Source organism: Hyla sarda, chromosome 4 (assembly GCF_029499605.1).
Source record: "Hyla sarda isolate aHylSar1 chromosome 4, aHylSar1.hap1, whole genome shotgun sequence".
Lineage (NCBI taxonomy): Eukaryota > Metazoa > Chordata > Amphibia > Anura > Hylidae > Hyla > Hyla sarda.
The window spans coordinates 383017263-383038047 of NC_079192.1; the positions used below are offsets into that span (position 1 = coordinate 383017263).

At 46.5% G+C, this 20785-nt stretch overlaps 1 protein-coding gene across 1 annotated transcript in view; it reads left to right on the forward strand.

Moving 5' to 3' along the window:
- Nucleotides 1-711: 711 nt before the first annotated feature.
- Nucleotides 712-20785, forward strand: part of FLT4 (fms related receptor tyrosine kinase 4) — a 350628-nt gene continuing 330554 nt past the window's right edge. Inside the window, exon 1 of the mRNA XM_056516978.1 lies at nucleotides 712-798. Coding sequence (XP_056372953.1) covers nucleotides 741-798 — 58 coding nt within the window. The 5' untranslated portion in view covers nucleotides 712-740. The remainder of the gene's footprint in view (nucleotides 799-20785) is intronic.

The following is a 20785-nucleotide window of genomic DNA, read 5'->3' on the forward strand; positions in this document are numbered from 1 at the left end:
TTAACATCACCTGGTCTTCCCAGATGATGATTGAGAACAATCCATGACACTGGCAGGTCTCAGCTTTGCAAAGGGGGCAGTGCATGCTATAAATTCTGCAGGGTGCCCAAACTTTTGCAGATGCCATTTTTTGTTTTCTGTTATTTTTAAAGTGTAAATTATGGAAATAAAATCTAACTTTTGTTGACATATTATAAGAATGTCTAATCTGTAATTTGATGCCTTTTGGAGATTTTCCCCATCTTTCCATAGCTTCTTTATGCACATTAATACACATTTTTACCTGGGGTGCCCAAACTTTTGATCCCCACTGTATATTCAGATAGTACAGTGTGTGCTAGTATTATATACAGAGGATACCATGTGTTGCAGTATTATATTCAGATGGTACAGTGTGTGGTAGTGTTATATACAAAGGATACAATGTGTGGCAGTATTATATTCAGAGGGTACAGTGGGTGGTAGTGTTATGTACAGAGCATGCAGTGTGTGGCAGTATTATACTCAGAGAGTATAATGTGTGGTAGTATTATGTTCAGAGCATAAAGTGTGTGGTAGTATATTCAGAATGTACAATGTGTGGTAGAATTATATTCATAGGGTACACTCTGTAGCAGGGTTATATTCAGAGAGCGCAGCATGTGGCAGTATTATATTCACAGAATACAGTGTCTGGCAGCATTATTTTAATTATTGTTTTCCTTTAGAAGATCAGACTCCGCTGACAAAGTAAGGAGCCAATGCCTTCTGGGCGTCAAGTTCTACTGAGAGAAGATTTAGCTGAAACAAGTCCTGGTGGTATGTACCAGCTGAATTAGATAAGGAAAGACTATAGAGAAAACATCACTTGTAATCACTGATATCATTCTTTATTCTCCTCACTATGTCCCATTAGTGCTGTAGTCCCTTGTAAGTTCTGCAGTTATGATTGTTGAAACAACAACACCCAACAGAACCTTACCACTGCTAAGGTCATACTGGGAGCTGTAGTTTTACATGGTTAAAACATCTTTAGCACTTTACATTACGTGGCAATTGGCATATCTGATTATTATACTGGAACAAAAATTTCCACAACATGCTACAATACTGGCATCTGTCACAACAGGCTATAAGATTACTTTGGGGTGACACTATTTTCTACTGCACTGGTTGATACCAACCCCAGCAATGCCACTGCATTCTTGTACACTGGTGCCCAGTACAGTGCACAGTGGTAGAATTATTTCCTTGTCGTGGGCATCTATGCCCCTATTGATGCACCCCATGACTTTATTTGCCTTTGCAGCAGCGGCCCGTCACTGGTCACTACTGCTAAATTTACTGTCAACTAAGACTCCTAAGTCCTTTTCCATGTCAGTCGTCCCAAGTGTTTTACCATTTAATACATAATCCCTGCCTGGATTTTTCCTCCCTATGTGATATTAGTCTGATATTGGTTTTAACCATTGTGTGGAGGAATTATTTGTATAGTGGTGTTCTTGGTGATACTGGACTGTGTATAGTGGTATTAATCAGTATCAGTATAGTGGTATTATCCCATCACTATATGGTGGGAATGATAGTGGTCATAGTGTGGTGCAATTATTTGTCCCTTGTATAGTGGTGATATTGGTCTCTGTATAGTGGTTTTTATGTAATAACAGTCACTGCAGTAGTAATATGTCTTCCTGTTATGGAGGTATTATTTCATGTTTTTAAACCCCAACCCATGAGAAAATCCTGCATGCAGCACTGGTGAGTGGTGATAAATACACTATATGCACCGCCATTTGCAGGCTGGGGGGGGGGGGGGGGAGAGGGGGCTTCCTCACTGCACGTGGAGAATTGCATAAATGTAAAAAGTACAAAATTGCTTATTTTTGGTCACTTCATGTACCAGAAAATGTTCTTAAAGGGTTACTCCACTCCCCAGCATCCGGAACATTGAGTTCTGAACACTGGGTACAGGCTTCCGTGTTCACACCCGCCCCCTTGTGACATCGCGCCCCGCCTCGTCCTGCCCCCCCTCAATGAAAGTCTATGGGAAGGGAGCGCGACGGTTGTCACGCCACCTCCCATAGACTTGCATTGAGGGGGCGGGACGTGAGGTCATGGGGCGGGGCATTAAATCACGAGGGGGCGGGCGTGAACACGGAAGCCCATACCCAGTGTTCGGAACTCAATGTTCCGGATGCTGGGGAGCGGAGTAACCCTTTAATACAAATCAATGAAAATGCTGATAATTAAAACTGCAAATTACAGGGCACAGAATGTGCCTCATTCAGCCCCGTATATGGAAAAATGACAGTTATAGGGGTCAGAACATTTTCTTACAAAAAGTTATAAACATTTTTAAAGTTAGTAAAATATCGTTCTAATGTGGGTATCAATCTAATCTTATGGACTAGGGGCGTAGGAACCCCCACAAATCTGGGGGGGGACAGCATTTAACTGGGTGTGGCAATGTGAGGGAGGGGCCACAAAAAGGAATGAGACAAAGAGGGAGGAGACAAAAAGTGGTGGATAAGGGTTATCCACCATAAGGTGATTTTAGTACTTACTTGCCAGATAATACTGGACATGCTTAGGAAGGATCTGCGCTTGTCTTACGGCAAAATGGCTGTGTTGTGCTTCCACTATAACGCAGCTGATTTCTTTTTGTGAACTGGCTATTTCCTGTTGAAGTTCCCTCCCTCAAACTACATGTCCCAGAATTCCTTGTTTGTAAGTGTGAGGTCACTTTTCTCTCTCCCACACATCAGTCACCCCACCCATTCAACCACAGGTTTGCTGACTTTCATGCTTTGCTGTAATCAATAGACCAATGTTTTCTAACCAAGGTGCCTCCAGCTGTTGCAAAACTACAAATTACTGCAGAATGATCTCCTTCCCACCCAGCAGTCGCTCCACCCATTGAAGCCAACAGGCTCCTTTGAACACCTGACTAGTGATGCAATGTCTCGGGCTGCACTGCAACCTGGGAAAACCTGAGAGGACTCATTTTGTATGCTGTTAAAATTAAACATCTGAACAAAGATCACAGAATTGTGGGACCAGCATCACACACAGGTACAGACACTATGGCCCGAGGATGTGCGCTGGGGGCAGGTAACAATCTGTTGCTGCGAGGTGCTCCCTTGACCCTACCCGCTGTACATGTATTGCTGTTTAGAATAAATTTCTGCAAGCAAGTTTCTCCCAGGTTGAGTGCATTCTTTACCATTCTCTTTGAGGTGCAAATATTATGAACTATACTAACTTTACAGCCCCTGTAGCATAGTCAAATACAAAAAATCCTGGAATACCCCTTTAATGACTCATGATGCTAGAAAATTGAGCTTCAGGCTTCTCATTACAGGTATTGCAGGGTGCAGTAATTTCAGAAGACACTAATTTTTCAGGACTGCGGGAGGCAGGCTTTGTGTGTAAGATCACGGCTCTCTATAGCCTGTGTAGGCTCCATTAGGTCATACATTACATCTTGCCTAGACCCCTCTTTATCCTGGACCTCTGTCTTCTCAAGACCCCTCTGTCTCCATTGATACAGGAATAAAGTCAGAAGGGAATAGAAACACTAGCGCTGGCTGCCTCTGCAACGCACATGCACCACAGTCATGACATACCCTAAGGCCATATTCACTCATCGGAATTTCCATGTCAGCATGGAAATTCCGCTGCAGCAGAGTCTCATTGAATTCAATGGGTTTCTACTGCGCTGTGCACACAGCAGAATTTCCGTGGCACAATTTCCGTGTCCGCAAAAAGAATGACCCTTTTCATTCTTTCTACGGACTCCACACAGAATGCATAGCCGTCTATGAGACCATGCAGCCCTAGTGCCTGCATATTATGCCGACGCCCCGCAGTGTCCAAAATATCTGCACAGAGATTTTCCGAGTTGACATTCCGACGTGTGAGCATAGCCTTAAAGAGAGAGGTAAATTCAGCATAGTCAGGCAACAAGACTAGAGACACAAGCTGCCTCTAGTGCCCAGAGCCTTATTTTGCTGACTCCTCCTCCCCCTGTAAGTAAAGAAAGCACAGCTGGGAATCCAAAACCAGGAGCTGCATCCGCAGCTCAGAGTACCAATGTGGTATGGGCTGTGAGATGCAGGACAGATGGAATTACCCTAGGGGCAGATGGCATTAACCCCTTGTATTTGTGATGCCATGGGGTGGTTTATCCTCAATACCACCCGAATAATGACTTTGACGGTAAGTTACGGACAACAGTGGCTTTACTGAGTGACAGATGGTACAGTCTATACAGTGTAGCCAGGCCCACGGAGGTGACCAGGGACTTCAGAGACCTTAATGCTTGCTGGGACTTGCAGTGATAAATTGGACAATTTAGTGCAGGCCACGTTGACTTGACAACAGTGACTGACTTGACTTGACTGGAGACAGACAAGGCTGTGACTTTAGCTTACTTGTAGACTTGTACTATGTGGCTGCAGACTTGAATTGAGGACTCCTATGACTCCAGACACACTTTTAGGCTTGACTGCACCTCAGCAAAGACTCAGGAACTAAGGCTGCATTCACACTTCATTTTTACATTATGGGTGCCGGATCCGGCTGGGCAAACCGGGCTCTCCCGGACCCCAGCCGGACCAGTGCTGAACTCCATTTACTTTAATGAGCCGACCGGGGTCAAACAGTGACTCCGGTCGGCTCATTTTTGACCCGTATGCGGTTTCCTGACCGGACCTAAAATCGTAGTATACTACTGTTTTAGGTCCGGTCACAAAACTGGATACGGGTAAAAAATGAGCCGACCGGAGTCACCATGTGACCCCGGTCGGCTCATTAAAGTAAATGGAGTTCAGCACTGGTCCGGCTGGGGTATGGGAGAGCCCGGTTTGCCCCTCCCCCAGCCAGATCCGGCACCCATAATGTAAAAACGAAGTGTGAATGCAGCCTTAGAGAAAGAAGAGACTCCTCCCAGGGCTTTTATGGGGGGAGACTCTGGTGGGGTCCCATTGGTCACCCTTAAGTCACCTGGTCACTGATACCTCCTGGGTAACAATCACATGACAACTCGCATGACAACTGGTGATCACATGTTCACCTTTCTTAAAGATACAACATTCTTATATACATAACATAGGGGATAATGTACAATTACAGTAGAACAGATGCAGGGGGGAGGGGCCCAGGAGACACTGCATGGAGGCTGCCTGACAGGGCAGCAAGGGTACGGGGTAACAATTCCCATACTGGGCCACCACATACCCAGAAGTCCCACTTGGCCATAGAAAATAAACAAAACAATATTCCAGCTCACCACTCATGGTGACTGCCATAGTGTGCGCTGAATTCTATACAAACAAAAAAAGGACATCAAGCACAAGTCCTTTAAAGCAAATCTTTATTTATTACAGCATATAAAAATGTAGCAACAACATGGACATGAAGCTCATGCAGATAAGATTTGACATGTTTTGACCATGAACATTTTAGTTATAAAACTTTTTCAGTTGGGACTGTGGTTATAACCATGGACTGCCATCAGAAATTTTGGGGACCAATAGAGCAGTAGAACTTGCCCCCCCAAGACAGGATAAGTAATGTATGTGTGGTGTCCCGGTACCGTATTGCATACCGTACCTTGTATGGTGGTCCCCAAAGTCAGAGTTACTACGTTCAGGTAGGGTCCCTCAGGTGGGACAGCCCCTAGTTGCTAATGTCTAAATGTATATATTTAACATAATGTATATTAGTACTTACCTTGGTAGCGTCGCAGGACCTTCGGTCATGTGACTGTGTTGTTTCTCTATGGTATGTTGGAGGACCTTTGGAGGTCCTTGGGTAACATGATTACCCATAACTCTATGTACAGAAGATTGACAGTTGTTATGGACAAGTGAGCTTTAGTCCAGCCCCTGCCCATATAAGGGAGCTGTAGCCAATGATCGCTCTCTTCGGTTGCTGCTCTCGTGGATACCGGACTAGCAGGACGGATCTGCACAACTTTCAAAGAAAAGCTAGGCCAGAAACCTGCCGGCCTCAGCCTAAACTAAACCGTGAGTTAAAATCTCAATCCCCGCTAAAGCTAGCGTGATTACTGGACCGAATCTAAACCCCTTAATCCAGTGGATCAATGCAACAATTACCTTTCTAAGCTCAATAGACTCATGAGGTCCCAACCACTTGTCAAGCTCTAATAGACTTTGTTATATGGACTGTTCCTGTTCATTATTGCATAAAATCTTCAGTAAAAGTTCCGACAAGTTTCTGCAAATCTCCGATTGTGGACAATAAGTTATTTCCTATCTCCCTATCGCTCTTGGGAATGGTGGCGGGCGGTAGGACAAGCATACAGAGAATAGCCCTCACCCTGGCGTCACAAATAGAAAGGGTTAAGCAAGCACCCTTTAGTAACCGCACAGCTACACCCCCATATACCCTACTCCCCCAGGCTATCACATATGTACACAGTAACCCTATTCAGGATATAGCATGTTAAATAATGAAATGTGACCTTGCATTTACAGCACTAGTGAAATTGCCCATTCGCAGTTATTAAAGTACATGCAAGGTCAAATTTCATTACTCATCATGGAAGCAGCAGGTCACTCGCCTAATTGTCCTAGTAAACTTTGAGATTCAACTGACGCAATGCTCCACAATCTCTCTGTTGTCAGTGGCGGCTCTGGAGTACATTACAGGATATAACTCAGGATCAGTACAGGATCAGTAATGTAATGTATGTACACATTGACCCCACCAGCAGACTAGTGAGTACAGCTCTGGAGTCTGGCCACTAGAGGGAGCATCTTCCTGTTTGGGTCTGCTGGGAGCGTTTTGTGTGCTCGGCTCGGCTTGGATCCATCTGTGTCCCAGGAGTGACTTTCCTTTCCCCAGAAGGAGAGTTCATTTCCTGGTATGAGTGAGGAGCAGAGAGCCTCAACACCTGCCCCCCGAAACAGGTCCACGGGGGACAGGGGGAGCCAGTGACCAGTTGCAGAGGGACCAGCATCAGGAACTGCACCAGAGGTCTCCGGGTTAAGGCGCTCTGCCAGGAGATGCAGCAATGTATCTCCAGCACCTCCTGAGCCCATGGAGACAAAGAGTAGCCGCAAGGCTGCTCCAACAAGCAGCAAAGCTACAAAACGTACTACAGGTACTGTGAAGACAAGAGTTGATAATATGGACTGTGATACTCCTCCTGGAGCAAAGCTAAATGCCCATGGAAGTGTGGAGGAGGTTTGGGGAATGCTACCAAGGGCCCAGGAGCCTGGAACCACCTATGGTTCCCGGGTGGCGGAAGTACTTCATGGGTATGAGGAAGCAAGGAGCCGCTTGTATAGGCTCCAGGAGGAGGTACAGGAGGCAAAAGCCTTGATGGACACTGCAACCAAACACAAGAAGGCTGAGCTGGCCCGGATTAAAGAGCTAAAAGCCAGCATCAGCAATCTAAAGAAAAGGAAAACGTTTATTTTGAAGAACAGTGGGCCATTTAAAGAAAAGCTTCAGAATGAAGATCGCTTTGCAGAAATGGAGAGAGAGAAACAAAGAAAGCTGAGGGGGCTTCAGCCACGGGTGGAGGAGGAAGGAGACGTTGCGAAGGCCTATAATGTTGAGCCGAATCCACCGGGGGTCTGCAACATCTGATCCCATACAGTGGGATGTCATCTGTGCGCATCCAGGACTTCACGTTTGGGAATGAGTTACCAGAGGAGGCACCTGGGGGAAGGAAAAAGAAGAAGACAAATAAGACCAAGCTCCAGGAGCAGGTAACATTTGTATATACCCCCCTCCCTGAGCCCCCCGGACTGACGGCAGGGTCAGCTCACTGTGTGAACCCCATTTCTCAGCCCAGCCTGAGTTCTGCTGTGGACTCAGTGCAGGAGAATGGGGAGAGTATGGAATCTAGTGTGGCGCTGAGCTCCATCGCTGTTTGTAGTAACAGTTGTGGAGCAGACAATGTATCGGCTGTGAGGTCGGACAGAGATATTGGCCCAGCAATGAGCAGTAAAGGCTCTGGCACATTAGATTGCTTTCTCACAGGAAGGGGGGCGGCTTTGTGCCAGAGTCGGCTGCGGGAGCTCCGGTGGCTCTGAGCGTTGGCACTGTTGTTCCTTTGGAGCAGCTTTCGCCTCCCAGAAAGACTGGACTTAAACCTCTATTTTGTATTGTCGCTGCTTACCCGGTTCAGCAGCGCCCAGGAGCAGGAAACCCCAGTACTTATGAGGCGGAGGGTACCAGTAAAAACAGGGCTGGGGCTGCTAAAAAACAGGCTAGACAGGCTTCCCGGTCCTTGTATGAGGGACTGGTGACCTGTCCTGTGGCAGTGGCTCCAGCCCTGGTACCCAGTGATGCTGATGGTACAATATCTTCACCAGAATGCACCGGTCCAGCCAGTATGAATGAGAAGGTTAATGTTGGAATGAATGAAGGAGTGGATGTGTTGGAAAATTCCTCTGTTAATAAAAATCCATCTGGGGCTTTGAATGGTGGTGTGGGCTGTAGCATAGGTTGAGGTATGGGGGACGCATCAGCTAAAACAGGTAATAATGGTTTGAGTATGGATTATGTGGAGGAGGGTGGGGATGGGGCACAGATTAGTGGTGAGGATGCAGGGCCTGGTCCAGTTGCACCCCCAGCGGCGGCAGCACCGGTGCGCAGCTCTGGGGAGAGAAATTTGCAGCAGCGTCTCTTGGGGGCCTTGAGGAGAGGGGAGAGATCAATCAATGTAGAGGGTAGGGAGGTTGATCTATCCTTTTGGATAGAGAGACATGGTCTTTCAGCCTTCTGAGAGGAAAGAGGGGGGATAATGTGTGGTCCCTCCCGACAGCTGGGCCAGGTGGTCTCCAAAGGAATGTGGTTCAGCAGAAGTGGATAGGCAGAGATACATGTCCTCCCAGATCTAAAGTTGTTGAGCTTCTGCTGAAGTTGGGCTTTAACCCCTTAAGGACGCAGGGTTTTTCAGTTTTTGCACTTTCGTTTTTTCCTCCTTTCCTTTTAAAAATCATAACCCTTTCAATTTTCCACCTAAAAATCCATATTATGGCTTATTTTTTGCGTCACCAATTCTACTTTGCAGGGACACTAGTCATTTTACCCAAAAATTCACGGCAAAACAGAAAAAAAAATCATTGTGCGACAAAATCGAAGAAAAAACGCCATTTTGCAAATTTTGGGGGCTTCCGTTTCTACGCAGTGCATACTTCGGTAAAAATGACACCTTATCATTATTATGTAGGTCCATACGGTTAAAATGACACCCTTATATAGGTTTCATTTTGTCGTATTTCTGGAAAAAATCATAACTACATGCAGGAAAATTTATACGTTTAAAAATGTCCTCTTCTGACCCCTATAACTTTTTTATTTTTCCACGTACAGGGCAGTTTGAGGACTCATTTTATGAGCAGTGATCTGAAGTTTTTATCGGTACTATTTTTGTTTTGATCGGACTTTTTAATCACTTTTTATAAAATTTTTAATGGTATAAAAAGTGACCAAAAAAACGCTTTTTTGGACTTTGGAATTTTTTTGCGCGTACGCCATTGACCGTACGGTTTAATTAACAATATATTTTTATGGTTCGGACATTTATGCACGCGGCGTTACCACATATGTTTATTTTTATTTACACTGTTTTATTTTTTTATGGGAAAAGGGGGGTGATTCAAACTTTTATTAGGGAAGGGGTTAAATGACCTTTATTAACACTTTTTTAAACTTTTTTTTTGCAGTGTTATAGGTCCCATAGGGACCTATAACACTGCACACACTGATCTCTCATGCTGATCACTGGCGTGTATTAACACGCCTGTGATCAGTGTTATCGGCGCTTGACTGGTCCTGCCTGGATATCAGGCACAGAGCAGTCATTCGTCGATCGGACACCGAGGAGGCAGGTAAGGGCCCTCCTGGTGTCCTGTAAGCTGTTCGGGATGCCACGATTTCACCGTGGCGGTCCCGAACAGCCCGACTGAGCAGCCGGGTCACTTTCACTTCAGACGCGTCGGTCAGCTTTGATCGCCGCGTCTGAAGGGTTAATACAGGGCATCACCGTGATCGGTGATGTCCTGTATTAGCCACGGGTCCCGGCCGTTGATAGCCTCTGGGACCGACCCGATATGCCGCGGGGACACCGCGTGACCCCGCGGCATATCGCGGGAGCCGGCGGAGGACATAAATATACGTCCTTCGTCGTTAAGGGGTTAAGGCAGCTGACATCTACGCCTTGATACATCCTTATGGTACCCCTGAGTTTGATATCAGCTTTGTTCGGCCGTAGGGTGCTTGAGCTCTTCTGGTCGAATTATGAGCTGGTAAAGAACGAGCCCGGTTGGCTAGACTTTGCCATTCAGGCGGTGTCTCGCCAAAATAATGTTAAGAAAGTGACTGTTTTAACCCGTAACGAATCACTCTCTTGTATTGACATCATGACGTGGCTAGGTCGGTATGGAGAGGTGGTGGTGGTCCCAAAAAAGAACAGGGATGAATGTGGCATCTGTTCAGGGGCCTGGACATTTAGGGTCAAGCTTAGGCTTTCAGGAAACACCATTACCCATATACCATCTGCAACCTTCCATGGAAGAGATCATATCCAGATCTTCTACTAGGGTCAGCCGAAGCTCTCTCACAGATGTGGCGACCCCACACATTTTAGTGCCAGTTGCACTGTGCAGAAGTCCACTCTGTGTGTGGAAATAGGCCATCTCGCTGCATCTTGTGTGGAGATTAGGTGTCACCTGTGTGGTGACTTAGGTCACCCATTCAGCCACCCATTCAGGAGGAATGGACCCTCCTACTGGTCTCTTGTGGCAGAGCCGTATAGCGGAGTTGTGGTCCTTTTTACCGCAGCAGTAGAATGCCCACAGGTTATCGAGTTAGAAATGGGGAGGTGCCAGATCTTTTATGTCCTCATGAAGGGACAAGAACTTAACATCTATGGCCCACAGTCTAAGTGGGACCGGAACTGTCTCTTTATGAGGATCAAGCCCTATCTTTTTACAAGTCGGCAGGTGGTCTTTGGAGAGGACTTTAATGCTGTCACGAGGCCCCAAGACAGGGGAGGTTCCAGAGACAAGCTGACTTATGATAGTGTCGCCCTTAATTGCATAGCGAGTGAAGCTCGCCTGGTGGATGTCCACATCCGGCACACCCCAGGCCACGTGGGATTCACCTATCATAGGGGTAATTGTAGGTCCAGAATAGACAGGTTTTATTTAAAGGAGGAAGCCATCTCTTCAGCAGTGTCTGTCGTTGAGGGGGAGTTCTCCGATCACTGTTTAATTTTGTTTTCTCTGAATGTTACAGAGACCCCCCCGGATGGGCAGAGGCTATTGGAAGCTCAATTCGTCTCTCTTGGAAGAAGCAGATATGAGACAGTCTTTTGAGGATTTTCTTCAGAGCCAGGTACCATTGCTGGGCTTTTGTAGCAGTAAGTCAGAGTGGCTTACATGTTCAAAAAAAGGGTTGTGAGATTCTCCCACCAGCTCTCGGGCCTCAGGAACCAAAACAGGTACCGCTTGTACCAGGGCCTGAGGAAGAAACTTGAGCACCTTGTCGTGACTGGAGATAGTCGTGATGATATCTCCAGAGTGAAGTCCTTGCTGATAAAGTGACAGTACGACAGACACGCATCTATGGTTTTTGAGAGGGATTATGGGAAGTACTGCTCCCCCAACCCTTACAGAAACTGCAAGATGTCAGTGAATAGTAAAGTAGTCTCAGGACTGATTGATGGTACGGGATCCCTGAAAAGGTCCAGATCAGGGATCCTGGGGGTCATCAGATCCTTTTACTCGCACCTCTTGGTAAGGAAGGATCTAGATCGAGATATCAGGTATCAGATGTATCAGCTTTCTTGGCTGAAACCGTCTCTGAACCAGGAGTAGACCCCTCTCTTGACAGTTTGACAGAGATGATCCGGGAAGAGGAAGTCAGGATGGCTATTGATGGGCTTGCCCTCAAGAAGTCACCCGGTCCAGATGGCTTAACATCTGAGTTCTATAAGACCTTTAAGGACACTTTGGTTCCCCTGTTGACCGAGGTATTTAATGAGTGTCTATCCTCGGGCACTCTGCCGAAGTTAATGAGGAGGTCAAAGGCTGCCGAAGTCAAAGGCTAAAGACAGGTCCCACATCGAGAATTGGCATCCCATAGCGCTTCTCAATGCGGACAGAAAGATTCTGGCAAACGTGCTGTTTAACCGGCTGGTGGAGTTTGCACCCCGGCTCCTTTCGGGGGCTCAGCATTGCTCTGTTCCGGGCCGCAGTACATTTAGTGCTGTTGTCAGGGAGGCTGTGGAACAGGGTAGGGCTGGCCACTGAAAGGGGTACTTGCTGTCCTTGGATCAGGCAAAAGCGTTTGATCGGGTTAACGATAAGTACCTCTGGTCTCTTCTTCTGAGATATGGCCTACCGTGGGGGTTTGTTGATAGGCTTAAGACCTTGTATGTAGGAGCAGAGAGTTTCCCGCTTGTGAATGGTTGGATTGGCCACTCTTTTGAGGTTGGGTCTGGCGTCCGTCAGGGTTATTCTTCGAGCCCTTTGCTGTACGTGTTTGCAATTTATCCTTTCTTTAGGAGGATTGATTGTGGACCGTTGGCAGGGGTGAGAATGGACCTGGCGGTGCCGGATTGGGCTCTGAGGGCGGTAGCGTATGCTAGGGCCGATGGGTGATGTCAGCGGTGGACCGCTACTCGGAGGCATCCGGGTCCAAGATCAACCGGATAAGTGCAAGAGTCTCTGGCTGGGAGGGGGAGATCCTGGTTTTGATCTCCTGGACACCCTGCCAGAGCCCCAGGAATCTGCAAAAGTCCTCGGCATCGAATTTGGCCAAGGGGATTACCCCAAACAAAACTGGGACAGCAGGTTTAAGATCGCCGCTCAGAAGGTGGATCAGTGGAAGGGTTGGTCTTTGACCCTCAGGAAAAGAGTTAACCTGATCAAAACATTCCTGCTTCCTTTGCTGATATATCTGGGCAGTGTATGCATGTTGCCAGAACCCCTCTGGACCCGGGTCTACAGTGTGTTCTTCCAAATGTTATGGGGGAATTGACTGAACCTAGTGAAGAGGGAAGTTACTTACCATACAAGGAGGCTAGGGGGTTGTGTATGGTCAGCCCCGTGGTATTTCTAACGAATACCTTTCTTAAGACCAATATTGCAAACCTCTGGAAAGAGAGGGCTCCTCCGTGGGTATCCTCCTGTAGAGGATGGTTTCAGCCTTTCTTCCAGGAATGGGAGACAGGAGGGCAAGTGAAGGATCTTCGCACACCACATGGGCATTTCCTGGCTTATGGTACCCCTATTCTGAAGGTTATTTGTTGGTGGGGTCTGGGGATGTGGGAGATTAGGACTCTTTCGAGGAAATTCCTTGACAAGAGGGTCCTGTCTTCTCATTTCCAGAGACCATTGGCGCTCAAGGATTGCCCAAGTCGGGATCTGGAGACTGGTTTAGGGCTTTTGAATTCTATCAGGATCCACTTGAAGTTTTGGGACTTGACTTGGCGCTGCATCCATGGGAAACTGTGTGTGAGGGACAATCGGAAGTGCAGGAGCTCTGAGGACGGGGGATTCCCCGCGAAGAGTGTGGAGGCATGCTGGAAAGCTTGGAGCATTTTCTGCTTCATTGTCCCTTTAACACAGAGGTTTACAACAGGGTGGGCGCTTCCATTGGTTGGCCTAGGCTGGCCAGTCTCTCCTATGCGGACTGGGCCTATGGGGCATTCAGAAACCTTGTAGGCTAGGACCGGTGCACTTTATTCCTAGTCAGCTCAGTGGTCAGGTACTACACGTGGAACGCACAGTGTTTAGTGTCGATGCAGCGTAAAATCCTCCCTGTGGGGGAGGTGGTTAGGAATGTACTGGGTGACCTGGTGAAGGTGTGTTCTCTGGAGTACGAGAGGCTGGGTGCTAGCATGGCTTCTCGTCTGTGGAGGGGCTTTGCCTTTAAAGTGCACATTAGTCTTTTTGTTTTGTGCAGTAGATATACGGTAATATAGGGCTTGCAGGCACTGAACTTGGGCTTTAGGGGTTTGTGTGGCTCAAAAGCCTCTTTGTTGTTTGGTTTTTAGTGTTATATGTATTTGTTATGGTATTTATTGTTGTAATGTATACTTATGTGCTGTATATATGGTTCGTCTGTGTATATTTTATGGACTGTATATATTGTATATATTGTGTGATGCCACCTGGGGTTTGGGTTTAGTTTAGGTTGGGTGGTGGGTTAAAAGGGGGACGGGGTTTCTATGGGACTTTTTAATATGTATATATATATATATATATATATATATATATATATACAGAAAATCCTGGACTGGTTCATGGACGTCTGGTAACATGTACTGGGGGCATGGGATGCGGGACCAGCTCAGGGCCCAAAAAAAAAAAAAGTGGTGTTATTTGGATTGGGTTGGTTTGTATTATTTTTTCTATGTATATATTGTTATTGTTGTTGTTGTTATTATTCATTTTGGTATTGCAACTGGGCCAGGGAATTCACATTTAATAGTAGAATATGTAGTTTATTAGAATGGTATGGGTATTATAGGAAAATGTCTTGTAAATATTGTATATATTGGTTTGTGTGAAGGAATGAATGTGGGGTGGACCGGTTTTGTATTTTATGCTATGGTGTTGGTTTTATGATTCATTATATTGATATGTTCTGTCAGATATGGCATGTTTATTTATGTTTTGTAATTATTTATTGTTATGTTAAAATTTTAATAAAAGATTTACAGGATATAACTCAGGATCAGCAGAGGATAAGTAATGTAATGTATGTACACAGTGACCTCACCAGCAGAATATTTAGTACAGCTAGTACACAAATACAGATGGGTCAGGGATGGACAGAGGGGTCTGGAGGAATACAGAGGGGTCAGGGATGGACAAGGGGTTCTGGAGGAGCACAGAGAAGTCAGGGATGGACAGGGGGGCCTGGTGGAGTACAGAGGGGTCCGGGCTGGACACAGGGGTCTGGAGCAGTACAGAGAGGTCCGGAATGGAAAGAGAGGTCTGGAGGAGGACAGAGGGGTCAGGGATAGACAGTGGGGTCTGGTGGAGGACAGAGGGTCAGGGATAGACAGAGAGGTCTGGAGAAGTACAGAGAGGTCAGGGATGGACAGAGGGGTCTGGTGGAGTAGAGAGGGTTCAGGGATGGACAGAGAGGTCTGGAGGGGAAAAGGGGGCTTGGGGAGGTGAACAAAATGGTTTAGAAGGGACATAGTCCATGTCATATAAATAGCCCTATAAGTTTCACCTCTCTGGCTACTCCTATCATGTTTGTAAGGGTTAAACTTGCTGTAATAAACAGACCTTAGGCTGGGTTCACATCACGTTTTCTCCCATACGGGAGCGCATACGGCAGGGGGGAGCTAAAACCTTGCGCTCCCGTATGCCTTCGTATGCGCTCCCGTATGTAATTAATTTCAATGAGCCGGCCGGAGTGAAACATTCGGTCCGGTCGGCTAATTTTTGCGCCATATGCGCTTTTACAACCGGACCTCAAACCGTGGTCGACCACAGTTTTAGGTCCGGGGAAAAGTGCATACGGCGCAAAAATGAGCCGACCGGACCGAACGTTTCACTCCGGCCGGCTCATTGAAATGAATTACATACGGGAGTGCATACGAAGGCATACAGGAGCGCGAGGTTTTAGCTCCCCCCGCAGTATGCGCTCCCGTATGGGAGAAACGTGATGTGAACCCAGCCTTACTGATAAAAAGATAGGAGCAGCGCCCCCGGCCAGGATGACTAGAGATCTTCTCCATGAAGAAATATAAGGTGTCATAACTTACAGCTTCCTCAACGGCGGGCAGTGTCGGCTCTGTGCTCACAGACAAGGGAGGAGATTAGCCTCTCCTCTCTCTCACTCTGCTGTGCGCTCCACATCTTTTACAGGCTGCAGCTGCTCAGTATCCAGGGCAGGCAGGGGGCATAAGGGAAATAAGTAGCTACTACTAGGGTATGTATCATGAGCTGAGCCAGCCAGCGCAAGGTCTGTGTTAATAGTTGTGTTGTTTTTATTTACAGTCGTCCCTTACTGTTCTCCGGCCATCTGCTCTACAATATTAGAGCGGTGTAGGGGGAGTTTGTGCAAACGCACTGGAGGCTTACCTGACGAACACTCTGTGGAGGACACACTTGTCCAAAAGAGGCAAAAAGGATCGCATTGTAAAGCTGAAGGGCTCCTGTCTCCCCTGCGCTCCGGGGGCCTGGCAGGGACATACGAGATGTGCGCGGGAGCGGCAAGCTCCCAGTCCCAACAGCTACTTCTCTTAAAGTGGCAGAGGGGCTTATGTTCTTGCAACGTCAAGGCCAGAGCAAGGCCCCCACCACTGCGAAGCCTAAGGCGGCCCAGCAGGTGATCGTGTCTGCAGATAGGCAACCAGATGAAGTCCGGCGGGGGGATACTCTTACTATCGGTCCCCCCACATGAATTGACACACCTATGTTCTCATCATTGGTTCAGGCTGCAGTTCCTTTCTGCCTCCTGCAGCTCTGCCTCTTCATATTTGCTGCTTTATGTAAACACAAGTCCACCACAGGCTCACCTGCAAGTTAGTGCATGGAGAGCTGATATACATTACTGCAAAGGCAACATTATTTTAAAATACAGACTACTAAACTATCAGCAAGAAAAAGACTAATATCAGGTAACTGAGGTGAATAAGCCATAGTATGGGGAGACCTGGAGGATTGCTTTAATTTATTACCGTGTCACAGATCTGATAATCCTTCTTGATCTAACTTGCTGTCTGATGTTATGGAAACTATTTTTTAATCTCCTGTGAGAGTGATCATGGCTACACCTCTCATGATGTAGTCATCCCCATCTGTTCCCTAGACATTCACATCTGGGAGCAACCACCACTATGGAGAGATATCCTCAATTAAATTAATTTCTGCTAGGAAGAGTTGTATAATGACTCCCGAAGGACTAGAATGATAAAATACATACAGGAAGACTTATTCCTGACATAAAATTAGACATCTTGGAATCTACAACCTGAACAAGGAGGTTAGATATCACAGAGACATTTGTAAAGTAAGTATATGGAAATATGGTAAGCATCCAGGATCAGAGAGGTAGGGGAGAGGCCCGTTCTAAAAGGAGCTATTAGGATCCTATGAGGATTTTTTTTATACCCTAGTAAGGACTATTATATGATAAAAGCTAGAGATGAGCGAATTTTGGGAAAAAATTGGGTTCAATCTGAATTTATTTGTGGTGAATCGCTATTAAATACAACTATTTCCAGGCTACACAGAGCCTCCATAGGGGTGTAGAACACTTTGCCTTGTAACACGCATAGGGTGTGTGCTGGGTTAGTGAAATAATACAGTTATTCGGTATGACATGCAGATCACAGGCGTCGCTATTAGAATCACTGCGGCACAATGACAAAGCCTGGTAATTGGAATGAGCAAACTTTAACCCCTTAAGGACGGAGCCCATTTTCACCTCTAGGACGAAGCCCTTTTTGGCAAATCTGACCACTGTCACTTTAAACATTAATAACTCTGGAATGCTTTTAGTTATCATTCTGATTCTAAGATTGTTTTTTCGTGACATATTCTACTTTAACATAGTGGTAAATTTTTGTGGAAACTTGCATTGTGAAAAATCCCAAAATTTGATGACAAAATGTAAAATTTTGCATTTTTCTAACTTTGAAGCTCTCTGCTTGTAAGGAAAATGGATATTCCAAATAATTTTTTTTTCGATTCACATATACAATATGTCTACTTTATGTTTGCATCATAAAATTAACGAGTTTTTACTTTTGGAAGACACCAGAGGTCTTCAAAGTTCAGTAGCAATTTTTCAATTTTTCACAAAATTTTCAAACTCGCAATTTTTCAGGGACCAGTTCAGGTTTGAAGTGGATTTGAAGGGTCTTCATATTAGAAATACCCCATAAATGACCCCATTATAAAAACTGCACCCCCAAAGTATTCAAAATGACATTCAGTAAATGCTTTAACCCTTTAGGTGTTTCACAGGAAAAGCAGCAAAGTGAAGGAGAAAATTCAAAATCTTCATTTTTTACACTTGCATGTTCTTGTAGACCCAATTTTTGAATTTTTACAAGGGGTAAAAGGAGAAAATGTATACTTATATTTGTAGCCCAATTCCTCTCGAGTAAGGACACACCTCATATGTCTATGTAAAGTGTTCGGCGGGCGCAGTAGAGGGCTCAGAAGCGAAGGAGCGACAAGGGGATTTTAGAGAATACGTTTTTCTGAAATTGTTTTTGGGGGGCATGTCGCATTTAGGAAGCCCCTATGGTACCAGAACAGCAAAAAAAAAAAACACATGGCATACCATTTTGGAAACTAGACCCCTTGAGGAACATAACAAGGAATAAAGTGAGCCTTAATACTCCACAGGTGTTTCACGACTTTTGCATATGTAAAAAAAAAAAAAATTTCACTAAAATGTTGGTTTCCCCCCAAATTTCACATTTTTTAAAGGGTTAATAGCAGAAAAGACCCCCCAAAATTTGTAACCCCATCTCTTCTGAGTATGGAGGTACCCCATAAGTGGACCTGAAGTGCACTGCGGACGAACTACAATGCTCAGAAGAGAAGGCGTCATATTTGGCTTCTTGAGAGCAAATTTTGCTCGGGGGGCATGTCGCATTTAGGAAGCCCCTATGGTGCCAGAGCAGCAAAATAACCCCCACATGGCATACCATTTTGGAAACTAGACCCCTCACAGAATATAATGAGGGGTACAGTGAGCATTTACCCCCCCCCCCCCCCCCCCACTGGTGTCTGACAGATCTTTGGAACAGTGGGCTGTGCAAAATTTTTCATTTTCACGGACCACTGTTCCAAAGATCCGTCAGACACCTGTGGGGTGTAAATTCTCGCTGCACCCCTTATTACATTCCGTGAGGGGTGAAGTTTCCAAAATGGGGTCACATGTGGGTGTTTTTTTTTTTTTGCGTTTGTCAGAACCGCTGTAACAATCAACCACCCCTGTGCAAATCACCTCAAATGTACATGGCGCACTCTCCCTTCTGGGCCTTGTTGTGCGTCCCCAGAGGACTTTACGCCCACATATGGGGTATCTCCGTACTCGGGAGAAATTGCATTACAAATTTTGGGGGGCGTTTTTCCCTTTTACCTCTTGTGAAAATGAAAAGTATAGGGCAACACCAGCATGTTAGTGTAAAAATTATTTTTTTACACTAACATGCTGGTGTAGACCCCAACTGTTCCTTTTCATAAGGGGTAAAAGGAGAAAAAGCCCCCCAAAATTTGTTAGGCAATTTCTCCCGAGTACGGGGATACCCCATATGTGACCCTATTATGTTGCCTTGAAATACAACAGGGCTCCAAAGTGAGAGCGCCATGCGCATTTGAGGCCTGAATTAGGGACTTGCATAGGGGTGGACATAGGGGTATTCTATGCCAGTGATTCCCAAACAGGGTGCCTCCAGCTGTTGCTAAACTCCCAGCATGCCTGGACAGTCAATTGCTGTCCAGAAATGCTGGGAGTTTTTGTTTTGCAACAGCTGGAGGCTCCATCTTAGAAACACTGCCATACAATACGTTTTTCATTTTTATTGGGGAAGGGGGGTGGTGGGGGGGCAGTGTACGTGTGTATATGTAGTGTTTTACTCTTTATTTTAGGTTACATTCACACTGGCGGCGGATTACACTGAGTCTCCCGCTAGGAGTTTCGAGCTGCGGCGAAAAATTTCCCGCAGCTCAAATTTCTAACGGGGAACTCGCTGTAATCTGCCGCCAGTGTGAATGTAGCCTGTACATTCACACGGGAGGGGGGTCAAAACTACAACTCCCAGCATGCACTGACAGACCATGCATGCTGGGAGTTGTAGTTTTGCAACAGCTGGAGGCACACTGGCTGGAAAACCTTGAGTTAGGTTCTATGATCTAACTCAGTATTTTCCAACCAGTGTGCCTCCAGCTGTTGCAAAACTACAACTCCCAGCATGTACTGATTGCGGAAGGGCATGCTGGGAGATGTAGTTATGCAATGGCTGGAGGCACGCAAGTACAACTCCCAGCATGCCAAGACAGCCTTATGCTGTTCCTGAATGCTGGGAGTTGTAGTTTTGCAAGATTTAGAGGGGTTCAAGTTGTAAATCACTGTCCAGTGGTCTCAAAACTGTGGCCCTCCAGATGTTGTAAAACTACAACTCGCAGCATGCCCAGACAGCAAATTGCTGTCTGGGCATGCTGAGAGTTGTAGTTTTACAACATCTGGAGGGCTACAGTTTGAGACCACTTAGTGATCTACAACCTGAACCCCTCTTAATATTGCAAAACTACAAGTCCCAGCATGCCCACACAGCAAACAGCTGTCTGGGCATGCTGGGAGTTGTAGTTTTGCAACATCTGGAGGGCCACAGTTTAGAGACCACTGTAAACTGTGGCCCTCCGGATGTTGCTAGGCAACAACTCACCTAGCAGGACCCGGAAGCCGCCGCCGCCGCCGCACGTGGGGGATCCCCGCATGGAGGATCGCGCTCCGGGATCCGGGATCCAGGTAGGGACCTTCGGCGCCGACCATCCCTGGACGGTTCCCCCGTTTTGCCCGGACACCGATAGGTGGGCAAAGCGGGGGAACCAAACTTTAACCCCCCCTCCCCCGGTCTGCTATCGGTCGGTCGCTCGGCCGACCAATAACAGGGATAGGAGGGGTGGCACCCCTGCCACCAAACTCCTATCCCTTTAGGGGGATCGAGGGTGTCTCGGACACCCCCGATCCCTCTTATTTTCCGGGTCACCGGTGACCCGTATGACCCGGAATCGCGCAGATCGCAGGTCTGAATTGACCTGCGATTTGCGCGCAT